Here is a 26,936-nt window from a genome sequence, read left to right as displayed (position 1 = left end):
CCCCAAATCGGGAGGTCGGTTTATATGGGGACTATATCAAAACTTGGACCGATATAGCCCATCTTCGAACTTGACCTGCCTGCAAACAAAAAACTAATCTGTGCCAAATTTCGGGACGATAGCGCCATTATTGAAGGCTGTAGCGTGATTACAACAGACAGACAGACAGACGGACATGCTTATATCGTCTTAGAATTTCTCACTGATCAAGAATATATATATTTTATATAGTCGGAAATCGATATTTCGATGTGTTACAAACGGAATGACAAACTTATTATACCCCCGTCACCATTTTATGGTGGTGGGTATAAAAAAAAGTGTTCAGTCGGAGCAGGGATTGAACCCACGACCCTTTCCAAGCATATAATATTTTTGGGCTCAAAATGCTTCCAAACATATAATATGTTCACATAAAACAAACATATTAATATTTCGGCAGTATCCAATAATATATGTGCTTCCTGCAAAATATGTTTGGAACATATGTTAAAAAAGCGATTTTTTTGAGGGTGTATATATCGAGCTATAAAGTATATATAAAATGTTGCGTAGTTTCCTTAACATTGCTTCATATTTAAATCTTTCCCATATTTTTTTACAAACATTGTGTTCCACCCTAGTGCATTAGCCGACTTAAATTTTGAGTCTATAGAATTTGTAGAAGTCTATCAAATTCTGTCCAGATCGAGTGATATTTAAATGTATGTATGTGGGACAAACCTTTAAATATAGCACCCAACATATTTGACGGATGTGCTATGGTATCGAAAATTTATATCTACAAAGTGGTGCAGGGTATAATATAAATAGTCGGCTCCGCCCGACTTTAGACTTTCCTTACTTGTTTTAAGTGTATGTAATGGAAGAGCGTTTTTTTTTTTGCGAAGCCGATGTTCGAAAAAAAAACAATACTAGGCCGAAGCCGATTATTTTTCTGAAATTTTTAATTAAAGAAATTTGGTTTGTTTTGGTCCATGTCTGTTTCGGTTAATCGGCTTCTTGAAGGCCGATTCGTGGCATATTGTCGATTTTGGGCCGAATGTCGAAGCCGATGCCGATTCTTCGGTCGAGCTCTAGTAATGGAACAAACAACAAAAATTATTGAATATGAAAATATTTGAACTAAGGAATAAACAAATGTGTGTACTTAATCGGTACATTCCAATACACGCGACTAATTCATTGGAATTTATTATCATATTAGTGTGTTTTTTATTTGATTTTACAAAGTAAATGATGAACAGTGAATGAGCATCACTATCAGTGCATCAACTGAACAGAAATGACATGTATGCATATTTTGGAGTGTTTTTTTTTTATTTTACCTTCCACTATTTGATAGAGCATATACTAATTTTGTCATTATGTTTGTAACTCATTGATATAAAACAATACAACATACATAAATATATTATTGGCTGTAGGGAAATTCTGAGTCGATCTATTCATTTCGTCTGCAGTTTTGCAAATGTCAACTTTTCAACTTCTTCAAAACTTAGTAAAGTCGCTTTTTCGGCAATTTACCAATAATGAAAATCGAATTTCGACGATTTAAAAATTTAAATAAGTCGACTTATTTTTTTGTCACCACAAAAAGAGCTAGGCCTTTAAATTCAAAGTCAATGTTTGTTTTCATTAGAACTCGATTAGTTCGATTTAGTCTGACTATCAAAAGTTTTTTTTTGGCCAATATCGAAAGTCGATTTAACTCGATTTTCAAAACAATCACAAGTCGATTTTGAAGATAACAAAAAAATTACTCCAATCCCATATATTGTTCAGTTTATAAAAAATCTATTACAACCATACAGGAAAATGGCAAATCACCTTAAGGAACACCGGTTCACTGTTTCAAGTGTCATTAAAGAGCATCGGGAAAACTTGGATACAAATCGAATGCATGAAATCTGGAGTCAGAGTCAATACAATTTGTTCAATTCCGTAGCCCTCATTACATATTACAGCTTGTTTAGTACAATATTTTCATTACAAAAAATGTCTGCAATAATTTATAATTATTGAAATTATAGTGGAGGGTATATGTGTTTCCACATGGTAGTATCATTCTTACTTGTCCCTTTATATTGTTGCCCTATATATAAGTATTTCAGTATCTTATATAATTTCGTACTACTGGGGAAATTCACTGCATTTTCAAAAGTATACCGAAGAGGTCTAGATTTTTAACTTGTTTCTTAAAAAACAAAAAAAAATCCTTTTGTATTTTATAGGTATTGATTTTTTTTTTTTTTTTGATATAGGAAATTCCATTGATGAACATCTGAAAATTCAATTAAAAATAAACCTCCGTACGTACGACCTAAATAGAATTTTTGTTGATAATTTCTTACTTCCCTATCAGATTAACTATATCACAGTGTAGTAGGTAGCATTATATAGGAGAAATGTTTCAAACACATATTGCAAACTTCCGCAGCAAAAAATGATTTTTTCCACAATTGTTAATTTTTAAAGCAAAAACCAGCATTTTAAGGCTTATTTTGGACATTTAATAGTCCCAAAAATCATGTATGAAGAGTTTCCAATTTGCTCAGGGCGAGCCCCTGAGTCGATCTAGCCATGTCCGTTCATTCGTCTGCCTGTGAACACATTTATATCCCCATACACATTTATATCCCCCATATATATTTTTAGCCCTATATGTACTTAAATGACCTCAGAAGCCAGAAATTTACCCTGATTTGCTTCAAAGTAATACCCACATTTTACACACAATTTCAATTATGGTTTACCCATAATGGTTTATCCCGCTCGACCGAAGCGTGTTTTTTTTTGGCCGAAGCCGATGTTCGGGAAAAAAGCAATAATCGGCCGAAGCCGAATATTTTCCTCAAATTTATAATTACAGAAATTTGGTGTGTTTTACTTCAATATTAGAATCTTTTGAACAAAGGCATAAATACAACAATAAAAGGTAATTCAGTCCGATAGTTTGATATTATAATAACAAAAAAGAATTTTTTTTTAAATTTGTACGTTTTATTTGTACTGGGTGTTTTGACTGAGACAAATTCAACACTTGGACAATTCAATTTGAAATAAATTATTCAAAAAGCTTCGGTTAATCAGCCTCTAGGCCGATTATCGATTTTTGGCCGAATGCCGAAGCCGATGCTTCGGTCCAGCTCTACAATATAGTCATATCCTACACCGAAAGAATTTTCTTTGTAAAAAGAACGAAAATTTTCGTTAAAAGTACGAAATTTGTCATTGTTTTACAAACAAAGAAACTTTTCATTAAAAGTACGAAATATTTCCTTCTTTTTACGAAGAAAAGTTCTTCCAATTTTTTTCGTAGTTTGTAAGAAATAACTTCGTACTTTTTATGAAAAAGTTTCATACTTTTTATGAAATTTTTAAGAAATTTTTTTCACATAGTTTGGTTGCTTCCATTTTATGCATACCATATTGTCAATCAAAAGAGAAGTAGCATAGTCATGCATTAAAAAATTGAATAAAGGAATACATTAAAGCACATTCGTAATTTCAAAGAAAATGTTTCGTGCTTTTTATGAAGAAATTTTAACGCAGAATGTATCGTAAAATATTCACAAATTCGTAAAAACCTCTTCACAAAAGTCATGAAATTTGAAGAGAGTTTCGTTAAAAGTACGAACTTTTTACGAAGAAAAGTTAATGTAGAATATTTCGTAGAGGTTTTGTATACTCGTAAAATTTACGAAAATGAATGAAAATTCTGTTGTTTTAATGAAAAATTTACGAAGAATGGTTAATGAAGAATTCTTCGTAAAATTAACGAAGAGAATTCTTTCGGTGTACACACCGCTATTGCTTACTTTCCACAGAATCAGCTAAGATTAAGTTAAGCCACCTGCTTCTATAACTATCGGCCGATTCGGCCAAATGTTGTCCAAAAACCCACAATTCACCATCTATCTTGGAAAGATCTAGATCGCCACTGCTAAGTCAAAAAAAATAGTAAAAATACCTCAAATTAAATTTAAAGTAAACAATCATAAATAGGGTTTCAAATTCTTTGGGGGGTAAATTTTTTTTCTGAAGGCGGCTAAGCCCTGCCCAAGATGCCCTCCTACGCTTATGAAAAGTATGATAGCTTCATATGAATTTGCATAAGTACTGATGATGATTTATTTAGTGATGACTCTTTTACATTTCATATAACAATAAAATTCAAATCATATTTTGCCGAATCCACGACATATACATGGCAACGCGAGTGTAAACTCCTGGAAAACCAGCACGGGCACATTCATAACCGTAAGAAACGACACCTAGTAAATAATAACGATAGGTTGTCCCATCCAGCTGAAATGAAATAAGCGAAATTAATTTATTAAGAGTTCAGAATTGACCATGTATTCAACATGACCCGGCCTCTCATACCTGTGGCAACATCAAGGGACCGCCTGAATCGCCTTGGCAAGCGTCAACTATGGAACTTCCAGCACATATTATCTATACACAAAAAAACAGATATTCTAGGGTTAGTAATATATAAAGAAATATAGATACTACGTTAATATAGAATTTTTGTCCAAGAGATAAATCCTTTACTCTCTTGAAAATGCCAATTTTCGACTTAGGATACTATGGTTTGGGGACAGTAATAGATCATCTGTAATATTAAATGCTAACCTTATCACTAAATTGTACAAAATTGAAAACACTTTGATAGCTCTGTTCACATGTCTGGCGGCTGACGATTGGTACTTGAGCGTGTAGCAAAACATTGGAAGTGGGACCTTGATGTTTTATAGTTCCCCAACCGGCAACAAATGGATTCATGCCCACAAAGTCCTGGTTTATAAATGTCATTGATTCTGGCAAACAGATTGGTGTTATGAAATCTGAAAATAAAAACATGAATTAGAACAAAACATGGTATGAGAGGCAGTGTTGCCGGGGAAAATTTTCGGTTTAACCTACAAGGACAAGAAACTTCCCTACCTTCCCCTACATTTGGTAGAATTCTACCAAAAATAGTAGATTTTCTTCTGTTTGGTAAATTGGTAGAATTCTTGATGTTTTATGTCTATAGAAATAAAATTTTGGAAAAATTTTATATAAAAATAAGAGAGAAACAAGTATATACGGCCGTAAGTTTGGCCAGGCCGAATCTTATGTACCCTCCACCATGAATTGCGTAGAAACTTCTACTAAAGACTGTCATCCACAATCGAATTACTTGGGTTGCGGTAACACTTGCCGATGGTAACACTTGCCGATGGCAAAGTATCTTAACCCTTTCGACCCCGAATTTGTATAGGTATCGCTAATTTTTTTTTTACTTTTAATCATGTTGAAGTCATTTAAGAAGCGTCTAGCCAAAATTTCGGGTCGCCACGCCCATTCGTTTAGGCGGTAGAGAATGTTGCCTGTGGGCAACTTTGGGCAATTGTGACTACAAACTATTTTGTTTTGTAATGATAGACGTATTACGTTTTATTGGATTTTTGTTAAGTTTTTTGTTATTTTAAAGTAAATATATACATAGACGCGCGTGAGTGGAATTTCAATCCCGCTCAAACACATTCACGAAGAAATATTTGTACTCACGCATGCCATGTGGGTAGGAATTCACGGTCACGAAATGAAAAGTCATACTCGCACACGCTCACACATGAACAATGTTTATGTCTCACGCTTTCGCACGATTCACGACAATTTCCGTAATTCAGGACAAATCTCGTAAGTCACGAATATTTTCGGAACACGACAATTTTCGTGGCTCAATAAAATTCTGGTAATTAACGAAAATGCTCGTGACTCACGCTATTGAAATCTTAAGCGTGATTAAATCTGTAAAGGTGATTAAAATCGGCGAGCTTGAATTTAATCGTGAACGTGAATTTGTTCGTGATTGTTACTTTTTGTGTCTGTTTTACCGTGAGTGCGAATTTTATCGTGAATATGAATTTTATTGTTAACGTGAATTTTATCTTGAGCGTGAGTTGGATCGTGAGCGTGGGTTGGATCGTTACTCACTCACAATTACAAACACAATTTGATTTTTACTCACGCGCCACACATTTTTCTTTAATCCTGTTCACGCACATTCACGAGGTTTCGTTTAAATTTCATTCACGGCTTCGCGTGACTCACGAAAATGTTTTTTTTTTTAACCCATGTCAATTTAATTGGCGGTGTAAAAAACCAAAGTATTATAAAGCGTCAATATTCGTGCTAATCCACTAGTATGTTGCCAAGAAGTGGCTTCCTCCCTTTTTACGATTCCTTCCAAATTCCCCACTGCACTGCAGATATGTTTTCCACATCATGGCCGCATTTCTCGTCACTGGGACATCCCAATTGAAGTTCAAAATTTTTTCAAAATCATTGTTTTTCAAACCTTTTTTCTCCAGGTCTTATGTTCAAAAATATGTAAATTTACTACCACAATTGCCCAAAGTTGCCCACAGGCAACTTTTCAATTTTAAAAATTTCCCATCTGTTGTTTTTTTTGCAATTCTAAGATTTGACTTGCAGAAATATTTTATTTGACATGTACTACAAAAGATTTAATAAAAACTTTCAACATTTTAGTTGTAATTTTTGAAAAAAGTCACATGTATAAAAACCTCTTTTTAAATTCGCAAATATTTTTCCTTGAGGTACGTGCGTATTAATGAAAAAATTTTTTGCTAATTGACAACCAAATTAGCTGATTTTTCATTCAACTTGAAGAAAACACTTGTAGCTTCCGATACCGTTACAGTTTTATGAACAAAAACAAAAACAACGCTGACAGTGAGTCTCAAAACACAAAAAGTTGCCCACAGGCAACTTTAGGGTCGAAAGGCTTAAAAAATCCTTAACCCTCTAATGCCCCAATTTTTTTGTCAGCTGATTAAGTATTCAATGTTAACGACACAAAATCAAGAAAACTAATCAAGAAAAATTTATACGATAAAATTCAGTATACGCTGCAAAGGCTATTGAACAGGTTCAACAATGTTTTCTTTTTAGTTTATTCATTTTTGTTGTCTTAAAGTGTGTTTTACTAAAAGCTTCCTTATTTAATGAAGCCCGCCTAAAGGTGGGATTGGACATTAGAGGGTTAACACCGTCTTCTAAATTGTAAGTTAGTCCATACGGGGTATATATTAAACAAAAAAATTAAATACGTATATAATTCAGTTCGACAAAATTTTCTATAGAAATAAAATGTTGACATAATTTTCTATAGAAATAAAATTTTGACTAAATTTTCTATAGAAATAAAATTTTGACAAAATTTTCTATAGAAAAAAAATTTTGACAAAATTTTCTATAGAAATAAAATGTTGACAAAATTTTCTACAGAAATAAAATTTTAACAAAATTTTCTACTGAAATAAAATTTTGACAAAACTTTCTATAGTAATAAAATTTTGACAAAATTTTCTATAGAAATAAAATTTTGGTAGATTATTTTTGGCGATATGGACCAATTTTTGTGTGATTGGCCATTGGCTATATATAACTATAGACCGATATATACCAATTTTTGCGTGGCTGTTAGCGGTCATATACTAGCGCAATGTACCAAATTTTAAGCGAATCGGATGAATTTTACTCCTCCAAGAGGCATTAGCGTAGCTAGACAATTTTCCTAGGGGGGGCTATAGCCCCCCTAGCTGAAAATTTATAGACTGAACTTTTAGGTCCAATTAATGTTTTATTTCATAAAAATGAATAACAATATAGGCATCAAAATAACTCGACAATTAATTTATAATAAAGCAACTAAAAGTAGTTCCACACTTTTCCCAGCAAAAAAATTGGGAGTTGTTCTAAAGGCACAAAGTTAATTATTCTAACTACACAGGAATTTTTTTTACTTCATTTTTTTTCATATTTTAATGCGTAATTTTTTGTTTTCTTTAAAAAAAAAGTAAGAATAAATAAAATGGTACAAATTATTCAAATTTTGCCACAAAAATGCTAAATTCGAATTATAGAATTTTTGAAAATATTCGAGGGAAAACGTTTCAAACAAGCGTTAGAATGCATTAAAAATCATAAAAAAATATAAAAATTAATTATTTGGGAAAATATAACAAAATTTTTTAATTCACATTCAAAACACTGAATTTGGATCACAACTTAAGAAGTGATGCAAATTCATTGCAACGGCTGTTGAAACGGTGGACATTCGTTCTATGACAATTTCATATTACATTCATCGCTTCTCCGCTAATTTTGCACCACTTCCGGACCCAAAAAGAACATTTTCACTTCTATTTGGCTATGCTTTTTTGCAGCATTATTAAGATCCCAGCAAAAAAATTTGGAAGTCCTTCCAAAGGCACAACTTTAAAAGCACTTCCAGAAGATGCACAACATGATGTTCTTTATTTTAACTACCCAGAAATTTCTTTTAATTCAATTTTTTATAACTTGGTTTTTTCATACTTTGAATGGGTAATTTTAACTTTTTTGTTTCAAATAGGTTAAAAACAGAGTAAGAATTTATAAAATGGTACAAATCATTTAAATTTTGTCGAAAAAAAAATGCTAAATCCAATCTGAAAAAATTGTGAATTTTTGAAAATATTTGAGGTCAAACATTTCCGACAAGCGTTAGAATCCATTAAAATTTATAAAAAATTATAAAAACTATTTTTTTGACAAAATATTACAGAATTTCTTAATTTACCTTCAAAAACATTGAATTCGGATCACACCTAAAGAAGTTATGCAAATTCAATGCAACGGCTGTTGAAATGGAGGACTTCCGTCCTATGACAAGCCCATGTTAAATTCATCGCTTCTGCGTCAATTTTGCATCACTTCCGGATCCAAAAAGAACATTTTCATTACTTTTTTGGCGACGCTTTTTTTGCTGGTATATTAATTTATGAAAAAATAGTATCAATTACTATTTTTTTAAATTAAATTGACTAAACCAGACTAAACAAAATAATAAAGGAGCTTTAGTTATTCAACTAAATCAAAAGTTCAACCACAGATTTATTTTATAAGATTTCAAACATTGCCATCGGCAACTGCTACCACAACCAAAGTAATTCGATTGTGCATGAAAGTCCTTAGCGGAACTTTGTGCAGTTGTATATACTTGTTTAATTTTTAGAAAAATGTAAAATCGTAAATAGGTTTTCAAATTCTGGGGGGGGGGGTCTAAGCCCCCTCCCCAGAGGCCTTCCTACGCTTATGCCAAGAGGTTCCGGAGGTCAAATCTGGGGATCGATTTATATGGGAGCTATATACAGTTATGGACCGATATGGACCAATTTTTGCATGATTGAATTTTGCTCCTCAAAGAGGCTCCGGAGGTGAAATCTGGGGATCGGTTTATATATGGGGGCTATATATAATTATGGACCGATATGGACCAAACCAATTTTTGCATGGTTGTTAGAGACCATATACTAACACCATGTACCAAATTTCAGCCGGATCGGATGAAATTTGCTTCTCTTAGAGGATCTGCAAGCCAAATTAGGGAGTCCGTTTATATGGGGGCTATACGTAAAAGTGGACCGATATGGCCCATTTGCAATACCACCATCCGACCTACATCAATAACAACTACTTGTACCAAGATTCAAGTCGATAGCTTGTTTCGTTCGGAAGTTAGCGTGATTTCAACAGACGGACGGACGGACATGCTCAAATCGACTCAGAATTTCACCACGACCCAGAATAAATATACTTTATGGGGTCTTAGAGCAATATTTCGATGTGTTACAAACGGAATGACAAAGTTAATATACTCCCCATCCTATGGTGGAGAGTATAAAAATAAATATGAGAAAAAATTCTATAGAAATAAAATTTTGATAAAATTTCCTATAGAAATAAAATTTTGAAAACTTTTTCTATAGAAATAAAATTTTAAAAAATGTTCTCTAGAAATAAAATTTTGACAAAATTTTCTATAGAAATTAAATTTAAAAAAAAAAAATCTACAGAAATAAAATTTAAAAAGAAATTATAGGAATATTGTTTTTTTTTCTATAGAAATAAAATTTTGACAAAATTTTCTATAGGAATAAAATTTTGACAATTTGATTTGTGGTAAGAATTTCTTAAAATGTTGGTATATTTTTTTTTTGGCACGAGTGGTAACCGTTGTTACCACACATTGTTAAAGATCAAGCCTTGCCGGATTCTAATTTCCTCCTCTAGAGCCACCAAAATGTAAATATTATTAAAAATTGTGTTGAGTGAAAAAGTCCCTACATTGTGCCCCTACGTCCCTGCAAGATGCTAAATATTAGAAAAAAACTACATGTAGGGAATTTTCCCTGCACTGATGAGAGGCTGATTATGCGATTATATTTTAGCCATCTATTGAATCAATAAAAAAAATATTTTCACACAACAAATATGGAATTTTCAATTGGATACGCTCCGTGTTATTTACACTGTAGAAAATAATGTTTGTTTCAATTACAAAGACTACAAAATACCAACCCAATATTCTTACTTGTCATGGTAACCATTTGGGCCAACTGTATCAAGGCAATGTCATGGACTATCATTTTCAAATCGAATTGTTCGTGTATTTTAGTACGTCGTATACCATAATCCACAGCATTCACATCTGCTGAATTGGAAAGATCATGAGCACCCAAGCGTACCAAAACTAAGTTAGAATTGATGCAATGGGCTGATGAGATTACATAATTAGAAGATATTAAACTGCCACCACATAGGAATTTCAATAGTGTAGGGGAGAATTCGTCACGATAACCTAAAGCAGCCATCCAGGGATAGGCTCCTGCAATGCATTTGAAAAAAAATATATATAACATAGACATGATAAAACAGACTTCTCAGTTGAAAATGTACCTCGTCTTGTTTCACTTCCACCTACAACTCGATTTGTATTCGCTCTGCTAACGCCACAAGTATAATCCGATCCAGTGGAGGGAGGACTAATGGTTGTTGTAGTTGTTGTTGTTTCCGGTAACTGTGTCCAAGGTTGTGGTATAGGCTGATAAATAACACCTCCAGTACCTGGTGTGGATTGCGGTATAGGCTGATAAATAATACCTCCTCCATTCCCAGGTGTAGGTTCTGGCATGGGCAATGGTTGAAACACTGTCGGCACCGGAGTACTTTGACTATTTTGTCCACTAGCTTGAAATACAAAGGGATTTATATTTGATGAACTTGGGAAATTCACTGGAGGGTATATAATAGGGGAACCAAATGTGGGTGCCTGTGTTACCACTGGTGCAGAAGTTACCGGATTAATGGAACTGTAACCACCAAGAGGAGCAAAGAGAAAAACATTTGATGGTGAAGTCGTCGAGGTGGGTACCGCAGAATTTGACGATGTTGCTGTAACTGGTTTAAATAGTTGAGACATCTGCTGATTCATTGGTGGCCTTGGAACTTGTGAACGTATTCTACAACAGATCTAAATGGAAATTATATTCTGATTATTCAAAATGTTCATTCATTGGTGTAATACTAGAATCCAAGTGAGATATATATTCCGTCGAGGCTTCTTAATTATTAGGGCTGTCATTCGCGATTAATCCCGTGCCGAAATCCCTAAGACTTATTTTGAGGATCTGGCACCTTTGGTTTAATTTTTTTTTTTGTTTTAACTAAGAAAACATTTTTTACTTTTTAGTATCCGTTATAATTTGGATTTTGTAACTGGAATTTGTTTGTACGCGAAGTTATTAATGATAAAAGGGAATGACAATTTGATAAAAGAGATCTGTATCCTAATTTTAATTTGATCCTAGATTTAAAGTGAGGTCGCTAAAATGTCTTTATTTTAAAGAAGCCGCATCTTTGGCTCGGAATCAATACCAAAATCCTTAAGGGAAGGTCAAAATCTTTGGATACTTTTTTTGAGTGCGCTCAAAACCCCAAAAATGTCGAAAAAAAGTCGTGTTTTAAGGCCGGTACTATGTTCATTCTTGCGAAAAAAGTTTTATAGAAACCATTATTTCGCACATAAAGGGTCAAAATTTGGTCAAGGGAAAACGCGTGTAAATCGGCGAAATCGTTTATTTACAAAATCAAATCAAATTTCTTTTTCCAGTTCAATTAGTATAAAATTCAGGAAAAATATTCAGTTAGGCTTTTGCTTTTCCAAATCCGAATTGCCGGGCCTCACGCTTGACACCTGCCATCAGATTTTGTACAGCCACCTTGTCCACCTTCTTCGCCGCAGAAAGCCAGTTTGCCTTGAAATGCTGCTCGTCCTTAGCAGTTTTATTTTGGTCTTCTTTAGGTTCCGCTTGACAATAGCCCAGGATTTGGCAAGATGCCAAATCCGGCCAAAACAGTACGGAACAACCGTGTTTCTTCAGGAAAGGCAGCAGACGTTTATTCAAACACTCTTTCACGTAAATTTCTTGGTTGACAGTCCCGGAAGCTATGAAAATGCTGCTTTTCAAGCCACAGGTACAGATGGCTTGCCAAACCAGATATTTCTTTGCGAACTTTGACAGTTTTATGTGCTTGAAAATATCTTCTACCTTTCCCCTTCCTTTTGCCGTATAAAACTCCTGTCCCGAAAGCTGCTTGTAGTCGGCTTTGACGTAGGTTTCGTCGTCCATTACCACGCAGTCAAACTTCGTCAGCATCGTCGTGTACAGCCTCCGGGATCGCGCTTTGGCCGTCGTATTTTGTTTATCATCGCGATTTGGAGTCACTACCTTCATGTAAGTCGATAGTCCGGCTCGTTTTTTGGCTCGATGCACGGTTGTAGACGATACACCCAGCTTATTTGCGGCATCTCGGAGAGAGAGGTTAGGGTTTCGCTTGAAACTACCGGCAACTCTCTTTGTCGTCTCAGCGGCTTCCGGTTTTCGATTTCCCCCCGATCCAGACTTCCTGGCTGTCGACAAACGTTCCCCAAACACTTTAATTACATTTGTAACGGTTGATTTGGCAACTTTTAGCGATTTTGCCAAACCAGATATTTCTTTGCGAACTTTGACAGTTTTATGTGCTTGAAAATATCTGCTACCTTTCCCCTTCCTTTTGCCGTATAAAACTCCTGTCCCGGAAGCTGCTTGTAGTCGGCTTTGAAGTAGGTTTCGTCGTCCATTACCACGCAGTCAAACTTCGTCAGCATCGTCGTATACAGCCTCCGGGATCGCGCTTTGGCCATCGTATTTTGTTTATCATCGCGATTTGGAGTCACTACCTTCTTGTAAGTCGATAGTCCGGCTCGTTTTTTTGGCTGTAGACGATACACCCAGCTTATTTGCGGCATCTCGGAGAGAGAGGTTAGGGTTTCGTTTGAAACTACCGGCAACTCTCTTTGTCATCTCAGCGGCTTCCGTTTTTCGATTTCCCCCCGATCCAGACTTCCTGGCTGTCGACAAACGTTCCCCAAACACTTTAATTACATTTGTAATTGATCTGCTACTTCTTTGATCCTTTGTATATTTTCGGAACAAAAATATGATCCGTGTTTGCTTTATAAACCCACACAAATAGTTTTCATAAATAAATTATTTCTTAATTCACATTGCAAATGGCGCCATGCTATAAACGTCAGTTTTTCAACTCAAAAAACAAAGTACCACAAATGGAAAAAATTTCGCTAGCTTTTCGCATTTTCTGCTTTTGTATGGAGTTTCAACGCGAAAACCGAACAGAGTACCGGCCTTTACATACGAAACAACAAAATAAATGCGTATTTACATAAAATTGTAAATATTTTATTTAAAGGAGTGGTCGTTTGATGTTGGTACAAGGACGAAAAATACTGTTTTTCATATTTTTCGGTATAAAAGTTAAATGTTTGGAACTAAAATTTTTAGCACACTATTTTTAAGTGCAAGCATATAATGTTCATAAACTAGCATAACATTTTTACGACATATATGTTAATAGGCTAGAACATATTATGTTTGGGAAATAACATTTTTTTAAATATAATATGTGTGGATGCAAACATATATTCATTTAGAAATTATCTATAAATATATATGTGTTTGGAAAGAGTATGCTGCAAGTAAAAAAATGGAAATAAACAAAATATATACATTAAAAGTTTTTTTTTTCTACCACTGTATGTTTAAGGTGAAACATAATATGTTTGAACAATACAAACAATATTTTGTTTGGACCAATCCTGAATAGATATATGCTTGAAGCAGAATGTATTTGGGAGTATATGTTACAGAAGCGATTTTTGAGGGTGTATGTACTAGAAAGTTGTTCATAATTTTATAGGCAACATTTCTTGCCTTGATTGTTTGGTAAAGTGTTCAAAGGTTCAAGAGAAAAATAGAAGAAAATTACAAAAAAGTGCTCAAAATCGAATTGGGGAAAAAACCTATAAAGGCTCATAAAAAACGAATGACAACCAATTTAGCAAAATCCAGAAATTACTTTTCTCGTCACATCGTGTACTTTCGGCTGGGATAATTGATTTTTGTTCGGAATTTTTGTGTTGCATTGTGTAATTTAAAAGAGATATTTTTGTACACGTACACAACCTTTTTTGTAGCGTTTATTGATTCTTTATCTTCATCTCTTAATCCGTGTACCTACAGCTTATGTATCCTAATATATATGATACTATTTAAAACATTATTAATAAATAATTTTTTTCTGTGTACTTCCATTGATCTACATACACCCTAAAAATCGCTTCTGTAACATATACCCTAAACACATTTTGCTTCAAGCATATATATTTTCAGGATTGGTCCAAACAAAATATTGTTTGTATTGTTCAAACATATTATCACCTTAGGCATACACGGGTAGAAAAAAAATTTAATGAAATTTTCTTTGTGTTTATATATTTTAAAGGCGCCAATTGATTACTTCCATTCTCTTTCTTGCAGCTTACTCTCTAGGCCTCTCTCTCCCTCTAAACACATATGTGTTTATAGGCTATTTCTAAATTACTATATGTTTTTATCCAAACATAATATATTTACAAAAATGTTATGTCCCAAACATAATATGTTCCAACATATTAACATGTCGCAAACATGTTATGCTAGTTTATGATCATTATATTCTTGCACTTAAAAATAATGTGTTAAAAAATTTGAGTTCCAAACATAAAATTTTTACACGCAAACACATGAAAAACAGGCTTTTTCGTTCTTCTATCTGCTGTATAGCTTTACAAAATCGCTTACCAAAAAATTCCTTCCATCAAATCCACATATTGAGTTGCTAATAAAAGTTTGAAAGTCAAGAGAGTGGGATGTTTTTCGGACTTCATCATAGAACTCCTCTACCATATCGGGACATTTGGTTAGAGCAACACATTTACCGGATCTTAAACGCGAATCAACACAATCTTGAGCTGTAAAATGATAAAGAAAAAAAATTAAAAAAACACAAAGCTTCATGGCGTTGGACTAAACACACCAATAGCAGTAATTTTAAATGGCTTTTGGGTATTACCATGGTAAGGTTGAATAACTAGGGATGGATGTGGCAAAAATTGCACCAATAATGATATGAAATGTAAATACATGATATCCTTTTTAATTCCAAGAGCAATGAAGATGGTGTAAAATGTAGGATGATGAAAATGTCTATATAAATTTTTGAAAAAAAAAATAGAATTTTTTAGTACAGACTAGTTTTATTTATTTTTTCTAAAAATCATTAAAAACTTAATTTAGTTTTATTATTATTTTTTTTTTTTAATTCACAAATTTTTCATATTTCAATTTTTCTTGGTATTGTGTCTTTAACGTCTTTTGGCAGTTTGTGTTTCGGGTAGATGAGAAAATATCATCATTTCCGAAGCCCCCTGATTGTTTGTAGCCTTTGCATTTTTAAATTCCAAACTTTGCAGATCCAACACCTCAACTAGTTCGTCTGTTGTCATGGGTTTATTCTGATCAGCCATTTGTTGCTGCAGTATAGCAAGTTGTTCGGCCGTCATGGCTGTACTGGGACTTGAAGATGGATGATTCATAATCATCTGATGTATAGTTACAGGATCTGCTTTTGGCTGGTCCTGAGATATAGGTGTTTGCGCTACAGGTTGTTGATCGGTGATAACATCTTGTTTGACCAAATGTTGACTTATAGCAGGAACAGGACTAGAAAATTGTTGTTGTTGACCGGCCGAAAATTGATTTAAAACTGGTGAAGAAATAACTGCATATTGTTGTTGAGTATCCAACGGTTGGCTAAGTACAAGAGAAGGACTAACAACATACTGTTGATATCCAAGCGTCGGTTGCTGACTTATGTAAGCTTGATTGGTAAGTAATGGTGCACTGATCAAAGCTTGATTAGTTATGGCTTGACTTGAGGCCATTTGTTGCCGTGGATCAATACAAGGACAATACGGAATTGGTCTAGAACCATCTGCCTGGCATACTAATGGCATTGCAGGACATGGGGCTAGTGTCGTGGTCGTTGGTGGTGTTGGTTGATACGTTGGAATCGGGGGAAGAGGCGATGGTGGCCCAGGTGGAGCTGGATATATTGGACATACGCCTTTCATATTAGCCAAATAGGATAGAAATGGCCAAAAATATATTTTCAAACAGAAATCGTCGAATAGCATTTTAGCACTAAATTTCACTACGAGTTCCATTTTTAGCAATACAATGTGTATTGGAACAATTCTCGGACCGGATGACTGATTGTCAAGTGTTAAGATTCACGCTTGCAATAGAACTAAGCCTTGAAATGGGGCCATCGCAACAATTGAATTGGGTTGCGCTAACCACACATCATATTACTGACCCTATGTAATTACAAAAGAGAATCGTCATCATCATCCCCATCACCATTTAAATCGAATTAAAATAATAGCACAAATAAAAAATTCCAAATAAAAATGCATAATTACTTTTACATGGGCAGTGAAACATAACCCAGAGAGGTCTATGAATATTTCCCTTTGGAGAAAGGTATATTTTGTGACAATATGAAGTATCAGAATCATTTAAATTAAAAGTTCCACTTTATAATTCAATTAACTCAATTACATTTTTTTCGGCAAACATGGTAATTAATTTTACCTAATTCAGTCCAGCATTTGAAATGGCCAAACCTACAACTGCGGAAGAATGCTTCTAAAACATCCAAAAGAAATAATAAAGAATCTAAATTTTGATTAATATTCAATGATTTATAATAAATTAAGGGAAATTTAAATAAAATCATCAGTCTTTTATTTCAAGTAAATCAAATAAAATCTGCATCGGCTACATACCCAATAAAATCAAGGACTGATGAATGTAGGGGCTGTATAAAGAAATAGACTAAGGGCGTTTTCGTTTTTCCCTCATTGTATTTTCGATCATTGTATATTCCAAAGTTATTGTTAATTCGTAATATTGCGAGGGATACAGGACAACGTACCAAATTTGAACCGGATCGGATGAGTTTTGCCCCTTCAAGAGGCTCCGGAGTTCAAATCTGGGGATCGGTTTATATGGGGGCTATATATAATTATACCCTGCGCCACACTGTGGAACAGGGTATTATAAGTTAGTGCATATGTTTGTAACACCCAGAAGGAGACGAGATAGACACATGGTGTCTTTGGCAATAATGCTCAGGGTGGGTCCCTGAGTCGATATAACCATGTCCGTCTGTCCGTCCGTCCGTCTGTCTGTGAACACATTTTTGTGATCAAAGTCTAGGTCGCAATTTAAGTCCAATCGCCTTCAGATTTGGCACATGTTCCTAATTTGGGTCAGAATAGAACCCTATTGATTTTGGAATAAATCGGTTCAGATTGAGATATAGCTCCCATATATATCTTTCGCCCGATATGCACTAATGTGGACCCAGCAGAGAGAGTTTTATACCGATTTGCTTGAAATTTTGTACAAACATAACACTTAGTCGTATAGTCAAGTATGCAAAATTTTAATGAAATCGGTTCAGATTTAGATATAGATCCACTATATATCTTTCGCCCGATATGGACTTATATGGCCCCAGAAGCCAGATTTTTGGCCGAATTTGGTTGGATTTCGCACTAGGAGTACAATTAGTAGTATAGTCAAGTGTGCAAAATTTGATTGAAATCGGTTCAGATTTAGATATAGCTCCCATATATATCTTTCGCCCGATATGGACTAATATGGTCCTAAAAGCCAGAGTTTTGGCTCAATTTGGTTGAAATTTTGCACGGGGAGTAGATTTAGCATTGTAGCTATGCCAGCCAATTTTGGTTGAAATCGATTCAGATTTAGATATAGCTCCCATATATATCTTTCGCCCGATATGCACTTATATGGACCCAGAAGCCAGAGTTTTATCCCGATTAGCTTGAAATTTTGCACTAGGAGTACAATTAGAATTAGTTATATAGTCATGTGTGCCAAATTTGATTGAAATCGGTTCAGATTTAGATATAGCTCCCATATATATGTTTTTCTGATTTCGACAAAAATGGTCAAAATACCAACATTTTTCTTGTTAAATCGCCACTGCTTAGTCGAAAAGTTGTAAAAATGACTCTAATTTTCCTAAACTTCTTATACATATATATCGAGCGATAAATCATAAATAAACTTTTGCGAAGTTTCCTTAAAATTGCTTCAGATTTAAAGGTTTCCCATATTTTTTACTAAAATTGTGTTCCACCCTAGTGCATTAGCCAACTTAAATTTTGAGTCTATAGATTTTGTAAAAGTCTATCAAATTCTGTCCAAATCGAGTGATATTTAAATGTACGTATTTGGGACAAACCTTTATATATAGCCCCCAACACATTGGACGGATGTGCTATGGTATCGAAAATTTAGATCTACAAAGTGGTGCAGGGTATAATATAGTCGGCCCCACCCGACTTTAGACTTTCCTTACTTGGTTTTTACTAAAATTGTGTTCCACCCTAGTGCATTAGCCAACTTAAATTTTGAGTCTATAGATTTTGTAAAAGTCTATCAAATTCTGTCCAAATCGAGTGATATTTAAATGTATGTATTTGGGACAAACCTTTATATATAGCACCCAACACATTTGACGGATATGGTAGCGAAAATTTAGATCTACAAAGTGGTGCAGGGTATAATATAGTCGGCCCCGCCCGACTTTAGACTTTCCTTACTTGTTATGAAACGATATGGACCAATTCTGGCACGGTTGTTAGAGACCCTATACTAACACCATGTTCCAAATTTCAACCGGATCGGATTAAATTTGCTTATCTTATAGGTTCCGCAAGCCAAATCTGGAGAACGGTTTATATGGGGGCTATATATAATTATGTTATAAACCGATGTGGATCATGGTTGTTAAAGATCATATACCAACATTATGTACCAAATTTCAGCCGGATCGGAGGAAATTTGCTTCTCTTTGAGGCTCCGCAAGCAAAATCTGGGGATCGGTTTATGTGGGGGCTATATATAATAATGAACCGATGTGGACCAATTTTTGCATGGTAGTTAGAGACCATATACTAACACCACGTACCAAATTTCAATCTGATCGGATAAATTTTGCTCCTCCAAGAGAATCCGCAAGCCAAATCTGAGGGTGCTATATGTAAAAGTGAACCGATATGGCCCATTTGCAATACCATCCGACCTACATCAATAACAACTTGTGTCAAGTTTCAAGTCGATAGCTTGTTTCGTTCGGAAGTTAGCGTGTTTTCAACAGACGGACGGACGGACATGCTTAGATCGACTCCGAATTTCACCACGACCCAGAATATATGTTATATACTTTATGGGGTCTTAGAGCAATATTTCGATGTGTTACAAACGGATTGACAAAGTTAAGGATGGGGGGTATATCCTATGGTGGAGGTTATAAAAATGGAAAGATGGACTAAATGAAAGATTTCGGTAGAGTCGATATGAGTGGTATGGATGGATCTATATCATTCATTTTTATTTTTCATGTGCTCAAGGAATATATCGAGGGATCGGATGGGGGATGTATCAACAAATGGACCTATTAGTATTCTGCCCATTGTCATACCACAAATATGAAACTTCTCTCTTTTTTTCTTTAATTTTAATTCATATTTTCTTCTATGCGGGGTGTAATTTCGTGAATTGCAGTTAAAAAGTACGCGAGGGCATTAAATTTTCCTGGTTTTAACGACGCTTTGTGGAAATCTCAAAATGTGAAGTACAATTTAGTTCAATTTTCGTACGATGTAGTTCATTCTTGCTATAAAACAGTTTACTTTTTCTCTATGTAGAATAGAGGTGTGCACGTGATACGAAATTGTCGTGACTACGACTCACGCGTGAGTCACGCTAATGGCAACGTCGTGAGTGTGCGTGAGCGTGATTAAGAAACCAAATGTCGTGCGTGAGCCACGAAAATAATTTCTTCGTGAGTGTGCGTGGGTAACGAAATTCGGAAAAATATGCTGACGATAATAATACCGTCCTCGGACATAAAACGCTTACGAGTTGAATTCATTTATAATTTTAGTGACACCTGTTAAGAGTTTAATAACGCTCTCGATTTTAATCATGGCATTAAATTTTCTTGGTTTTAATGACGCTTTGTGGAAATCTCAAAATGAGAAGTACAATTTAGTTCAATTTTCGTACGATGTAGTTCATTCTTGCTATAAAACAGTTTACTTTTTTTCTATGTAGAGAATAGAGGTGTGCACGTGATACGAAATTGTCGTGACTCACGCGTGAGTCACGCTGATGGCAACTCACGCGTGAGTCACGCTGATGGCAACGTCGTGAGTGTGCGTGATTAAGAAACCAAATGTCGTGTGTGAGCGTGAGTCTCGAAAATAATTTCTTCGTGAGTGTGTGTGAGTAACGACTACGACTCACGCGTGAGTCACGCTAATGGCAACGTCGTGAGTGTGCGTGAGCGTGATTAAGAAACCAAATGTCGTGCGTGAGCGTGAGTCACGAAAATAATTTCTTCGTGAGTGTGCGCGGGTAACGAAATTCGGAAAAATATGCTGACGATAATAATACCGTCCTCGGACATAAAACGCTTACGAGTTGAATTCATTTATAATTTTAGTGACACCTGTTAAGAGTTTAATAACGCTCTCGATTTTAATCATGGCATTAAATTTTCTTGGTTTTAATGACGCTTTGTGGAAATCTCAAAATGAGAAGTACAATTTAGTTCAATTTTCGTACGATGTAGTTCATTCTTGCTATAAAACAGTTTACTTTTTTTCTATGTAGAGAATAGAGGTGTGCACGTGATACGAAATTGTCGTGACTCACGCGTGAGTCACGCTGATGGCAACTCACGCGTGAGTCACGCTGATGGCAACGTCGTGAGTGTGCGTGATTAAGAAACCAAATGTCGTGTGTGAGCGTGAGTCTCGAAAATAATTTCTTCGTGAGTGTGTGTGAGTAACGAAATTCGGAAAAATACGCTGACGAAAATAATACCGCCTTCGGACATAAAACGCTTACGAGTTGAATTCGTTTACAATTTTAGTGACACCTGGAATGTTAAGAGTTTAAAAGCTCTCGATTTTAATCATGCTCATGTTTTCGGACACGTCCCTAAGGTAAATTACTCATAAAATTATTAGTGAGTCACGACATTTTTCGTTAGTCACGACATTTTCGTGCGTGAGTACAAAGTTTCTTTTCGTGAGTGTGCGTGAGTCCTACAAAACAATATCGAGCGTTAGTGTGCGTGAGTAAGATTTTTCCGTCGTGAGTGTGCGTGAGCGTGAGTAAAATATTACTCATGTGCACACCTCTAGTAGAGAAGAGTTCTTACATAAAAAAATATTTCTCTGTGGAATCACATGCTTTGCTCTTCCTTGTAATCATATTAAATATCCCACTAATCCGAAGTCTCTGGACAGATAAAATAATTGTAATATTCACTTTTAGTTTCATTCTGTGTACTTGTTATTTTTTTTTTCACCTAAACCCTATAATTAGAAATAATTTCACGGTTAACAAAATATTCCTATTGTTTAACAAATTTGTTAACATTTGTATGTGTCGTATGTTGCATTGCCGACAAAACTCGGGCACATATTTTTAATCTACAATTATATATGTATATGGAAATATAGTTGGTAGTAGATAGTGGGTCATCCGTTTTCCGGACAATTATTGCTGCAAAGCCAAAGTGGTGGCTTAGAACAATTCATGTAATTATAAGTGAGTGGCATGTGTCATATCAGATAAAAACAACCCAAATGTTATCAAACGGTTTTCTATTTTAACTAGCCTCTTTAAAAATAAATTTTGCAAACCACTCGATAATGAGTTTGGAATTGAGTTAACACGTTAGAAGCCCATTCTACCTATACAAGTGATTTGCAGTTAGAATTATGTATATAAAATTTTAAATTAATTAAAAACCAAAAAATTTTAATTTCAATGACAACATGGTGGCTAAAAAGAGAGGAATGTATTTAGAAAAAAGTATTTTCAATAGTATTAAAAAGTTTCAAAATATAAACTTGCCAAATTGAAATTTTTCGTTGAACAACTATAACTTCGATACCTACACGTTTGGAAAACGTGTATCGAAAACGTTATTTCTTTTGTTCGAGGTTTTTGAATTACTTTGAAAATTTTAAACTTCTATCACCAAAAAATTTTCTTGTTACAAAATTTTTATTTTTGGAATAAAATAATAATTTTTGCTCCAAAACCACAGTTCATTTCATTTATATCAAACACTGTTCTTTTCTGACTTTAAGTCTTTAATAAGAAACATTTTGAAGTTTAATAATACAAAATTTAATATTGTAGTATGTGATGTTAGGTTAGGTTAGGTGGCAGCCCGATGTATCAGGCTCACTTAGACTATTCAGTCCATTGTGATACCACACATTGGTGAACTTCTCTCTTATCACTGAGTGCTGCCCGATTCCATGTTAAGCTCAATGACAAGGGACCTCCTTTTTATAGCCGAGTCCGAACTGCGTTCCACCTTGCAGTGAAACCACTTAGAGAAGCTTTGAAACCCTCAGAAACGTCACCAGCATTACTGAGGTGGGATAATCCACCGCTGGAAAACTTTTTTGGTGTTCGGTCGAAGCAGGAATCGAACCCACGACCTTGTGTATGCAAGGCGAGCATGCTAACCATTGCACCACGGCGGCTCCCTATCGAGTATAGTATGTGATGCCGGACATCTTTTCGAAATTTTGCGAATATTTTTGAAATACAGTCGAAGCTCTGTTTAACGAATACCCCATTAAGGGAAAATCCAATTTAACGAACGTCCAAATTCTTAACATTGAGTATTCTAAATAACGAACGGTTTAACAAAATTTACGTTCGATTTAACGAAAACGTTTTTAATCTTAAGAAAATAAACAACAATACATTAGCAACATTTGACGATTGTGAGAATTGTTTTAAGTCCATCGGAAACGTTCACAAAGTACAGCATTCATTTCACTTTATTTATAATTATAATCAGAAGCTCAAATAAGGCCAAAATTGATTACAAAAGTTTTACATTGGATATTTAGAATCCATCAAATGTTTGGAAACACATATTCAATGGCCGGGTACCTAGGTAAAGTTAGGTTAGATAGAGTGGCAGCTCCGCTGCGGTAAATGGCACTACCCCTGGTGTGAATGGACCAGTCCCAGTTCTGGTCGATACGTAACGGGACCGGACACTTTAGCACGGGTTTGTCATTCCAAATGACATGACCTGGGACTCATTCCAAATGAACCAGTCTGGGACAACCCTTTAGGAACCGGTGTTATTTTGAGCATCCCAATTGCATGAGAAAGGCAAAAACTTTTGGAATATGTTGACCCAAAGGTAAATGTCTAGTTCCAATAAGATTCTAAAATCAAGAGAGTATAGAAATCAATGAATTTTATGAAAATTTAAAAACTGTGACAAACTGGAGCACTGGTACTAGTCCTGTGATAGATCCATTAGTGGCAATATGCTCCAATTTTCCGTAGGATCGCTACTTGGACTGAATAGTATAAGGAGCTATTCAATCCATTGTGATAACACAAGTGGTGGATTTTTCTCTTAATGATTGGTACCCGATTCTATATTTGATGACATGGAACATCCTTCTTAGAGCCGAAGAGATACTATGAAATACACTGGAATATCAGCATCATTACTGAGAGGTATAAACTAGAGGTATGCGCGTGACTGAAATTTCACTCACACTCACGCATATTCACGAAGCAAAATGTTTATTCACGCACGCTCACGCACGATACGTTTGGTAGCCAATCCCACTCACGCACATTCACGAAATGAAAACCAGTACTCACGCACGTGATTTTGCAGAAATTTTATTCACGTACACTCACGAACCGATTTTGTTTCTCACGCACGTTCACGCACGACATATTCATTTTAGTCCCATTCACGCACATTCACGAGAGTTCCTTCAAATTTTGTTCACGACTCACTGATTCACGAGTGAATCACGCGTGTCACACGCACACCTCTAGTGTAAACTACCGCTGAAAAAATTTTTTTGGTGCTCGGTCAAAACGGTAATCTAGCGTTGAGAGTACATCTATGACGAACAGGAGCAGCGGAATAATGGTGTATGTAGGACGTCTTAGGAAGATGTTACAATGAACACTACCTATGCCTGACGCAGCTTGAAACCGGGGACTGGAAATAAATGAGGGAATTCGTCTACGACGTTGGTGCACACATCAAGGCGAATATTGACATGGATGTATATAGGCCCTTATTAGACAGTGAATATTGGATCTTCAGTCTCTTCAATCTAACCTGGCCTAGATATATCAAGTTTACCAAGTTTATTTTAAGAAATATATGAAGTAATTTTTTTTAAGTGCCTCTGTAGTTTAATTTTGCCAAATGTTTATGATTTTTTTCTTATCTGGTAAAAAAAACTACCATTTTGAATAAAAGTTAACATTTAATATTTCCGTTCGATTCAACGAATGTTTCTAAATATCGAAAGAGCCTGACAATATATCGCGGTGATGGCTATAGCGATAATTGTTGGCAATAACAGCTACGAAGCCCAAAGGATAGTGTTTTGGCTTACAAACTCTGAGGTACACTGTTAGATTCTTCGTCCTACTGCTAAGGCTGCTTTTCCTTAAAGTAAAGAAACATATTTTTGATTTCAAGAAATTGAAACTTTAGTTGTAACATAAAAAAGCTTCAAATATACTCTAAGACTTATTTTGAGGATTTAGCGTCTTTGGTTACAGTTTTATTGGAATTAAGAAACCATTTTTTAATTTGAAATATCCGTTATTATTTGGATTTTTAAACTAGCATTTGTTTATACGTGAGAAACCGCGAAAAGAGAATGAAAATTTTATAAATGAAGTTTGTATCCTAATTTTAATATTATTGGTCTAAGATTTAAAACCAGATAGGTCGCTAAAAAATTTCTTTATTTTAAAGAAGCCGCATCTTTGGCTCGGAATCAATACCAAAATCCTTAAGGGAAGGTCAAAATCTTTGGATCCAAGTAAACTTTTTTTGAGTGTAGGTAGGTAGAATATTATTTTCTCAGTATTATCTTGGGCTTCTAGAAACCGTATTTTTTATCCGAGTTGATTCAAATTGGTATTTAGTCCCACAAATAGGTGTGCCGAATATGGGTCCACATTTTGGTATAGCCCCTGTAGACCGGTCTTCCGATTTGTTTTCTTGAGCTTCTAGAAAACGGAGATTTTATCCGATTTGCCTGAAATTGGAAATCTAGAGGTATTTTAGGCCTACAAATAGATTTGCCAAAACATGGGCCGACGCACAGTGGTCGATCCCTTTGGCCAAAAATAAAAAAATCAAAGTTAGAAATTTTTCAAAAAGTATGGCATCACTGTTTCTTATGCAAACAAGGTTTTACAATGTGTATTTGTTTTTGCTTTATTCCATCTGTATTCTTTGAGAACGGCTTCAAAAGAGAGAGAGAGCAAGTAAGCAGTTGGTTTTTGAAGTGTGAAAAAGTATAAAATTAAGTGCACTTTTAAATAAATAAAACAAAAGCAAGAAAAATTATATCGAAATAAATCGAAATGAATATTGCATTAAATGGTATTAACTATATTTTAAAATAAAAAAAATTATAAAACTTGTTTTAAATTTGTAATAAAATCAATTTTTGTCAGTCTCATTGTTTCGTGTTCGGTAGAGTTTTAGTTGTGTTCCCCTCTGAAGTCTCCAGTGGGATATTTTGGGGTTTATTAGTTAATATTTCATGATTCCATATTGATAAAAATCAGCTGCTTTCTTTTGCCCCCCTTTGTGTTATCTCCCTAATACCGAAGTGGTCTTGTTTCTTTATATCCAAATATGAATTTTTGTGTGGTGTTTGTTAACACTAGTTTACACTGAAAATGTACATTTGATGACTTTTCTTATGTATTTTGATCTGCTGAATTTGAAAATGAAGGTTAAAAATTTTTTTATGAAATCGTATTTGAGATATACCGTTATTTTTAGTTTTCTGACTTTTTTCCCTAAACAAATTATACCTCGAGCTAGAAATGTCCGATTATATCGTTGTTTGTACTTGAATGCAAGGTATTGAGATGTCGAACAAACGTGTATAATAAGATCTATGATAAATTAAGTGATTCAAAATATATCGATGAAAATAGGGCGAATTTTCAAAACAATCTTGTTTTACAACTTCATGAAAATCGGATAAAAACTACTGCCCTTAGAATAAAATCGTGAGATCGGTCTATACGTGGGCTATACCAACACATGGGCTGATTCACCTCATTTTCGATACATCTATTTGTGATCTTAAAATAATTCTAGATTTTAAATTTAGGCAAATCGGATAGAAAGTACGTTTTCTAGAAGCCCAAAAAATAAAATCGGAAGATCGGTATATATAGGGGCTATACCAACACAAGAACCTATAACCATAATTTTCTTCACACCTATTTGTGGGCCTAGAATACCTCTGTATTTCAAGTTTAATGCAAATCGGATAGAAAATACGGTTTCTAGAAGCCCAAGAAGTAAAATCGGGATATCGGTTTATATGGGGGCTATATAAATACATGGACCGATAGACACAATTTTTGGCACTACTATTTGCGGTCCTAAAATACCTCTAGATTTCCAATTTCAGGGAAATC

General features: G+C 34.7%; 2 protein-coding genes across 2 annotated transcripts in view; both read right to left on the bottom strand.

Moving 5' to 3' along the window:
* Positions 1 to 26,936, bottom strand: part of LOC142235842 (ovochymase-like) — a 59,427-nt gene that overhangs the window by 27,735 nt on the left and 4,756 nt on the right. Inside the window, exons 2-7 of the mRNA XM_075307096.1 lie at positions 15,090 to 15,259; positions 10,804 to 11,377; positions 10,439 to 10,732; positions 4,642 to 4,853; positions 4,390 to 4,461; positions 4,180 to 4,311 (exon numbers count right to left, since the gene is read on the bottom strand). Of these exons, the coding sequence (XP_075163211.1) occupies positions 4,180 to 4,311; positions 4,390 to 4,461; positions 4,642 to 4,853; positions 10,439 to 10,732; positions 10,804 to 11,377; positions 15,090 to 15,259 (1,454 nt within the window). The remainder of the gene's footprint in view (positions 1 to 4,179; positions 4,312 to 4,389; positions 4,462 to 4,641; positions 4,854 to 10,438; positions 10,733 to 10,803; positions 11,378 to 15,089; positions 15,260 to 26,936) is intronic.
* On the bottom strand, positions 15,604 to 16,574 carry LOC142233729 (uncharacterized). Its single transcript, XM_075304738.1, has one exon. It carries the CDS (start codon positions 16,511 to 16,513, stop codon positions 15,653 to 15,655), a length of 861 nt encoding a protein of 286 aa, XP_075160853.1. The 5' UTR covers positions 16,514 to 16,574; the 3' UTR covers positions 15,604 to 15,652.

The sequence above is a fragment of the Haematobia irritans genome, chromosome 4 (genome assembly GCF_050003625.1).
Source record: "Haematobia irritans isolate KBUSLIRL chromosome 4, ASM5000362v1, whole genome shotgun sequence".
Taxonomy (NCBI): Eukaryota; Metazoa; Arthropoda; class Insecta; order Diptera; family Muscidae; genus Haematobia; species Haematobia irritans.
The sequence above is the reverse complement of the archived record's forward strand: the minus strand, read 5'-3'. Positions and strand labels throughout refer to the sequence as shown.

Excerpts from the sequence above, each read along its gene's own strand:
- LOC142233729 (XM_075304738.1), bottom strand. The coding sequence starts at position 16,513 with ATGGAACTCGTAGTGAAATTTAGTGCTAAAATGCTATTCGACGATTTC.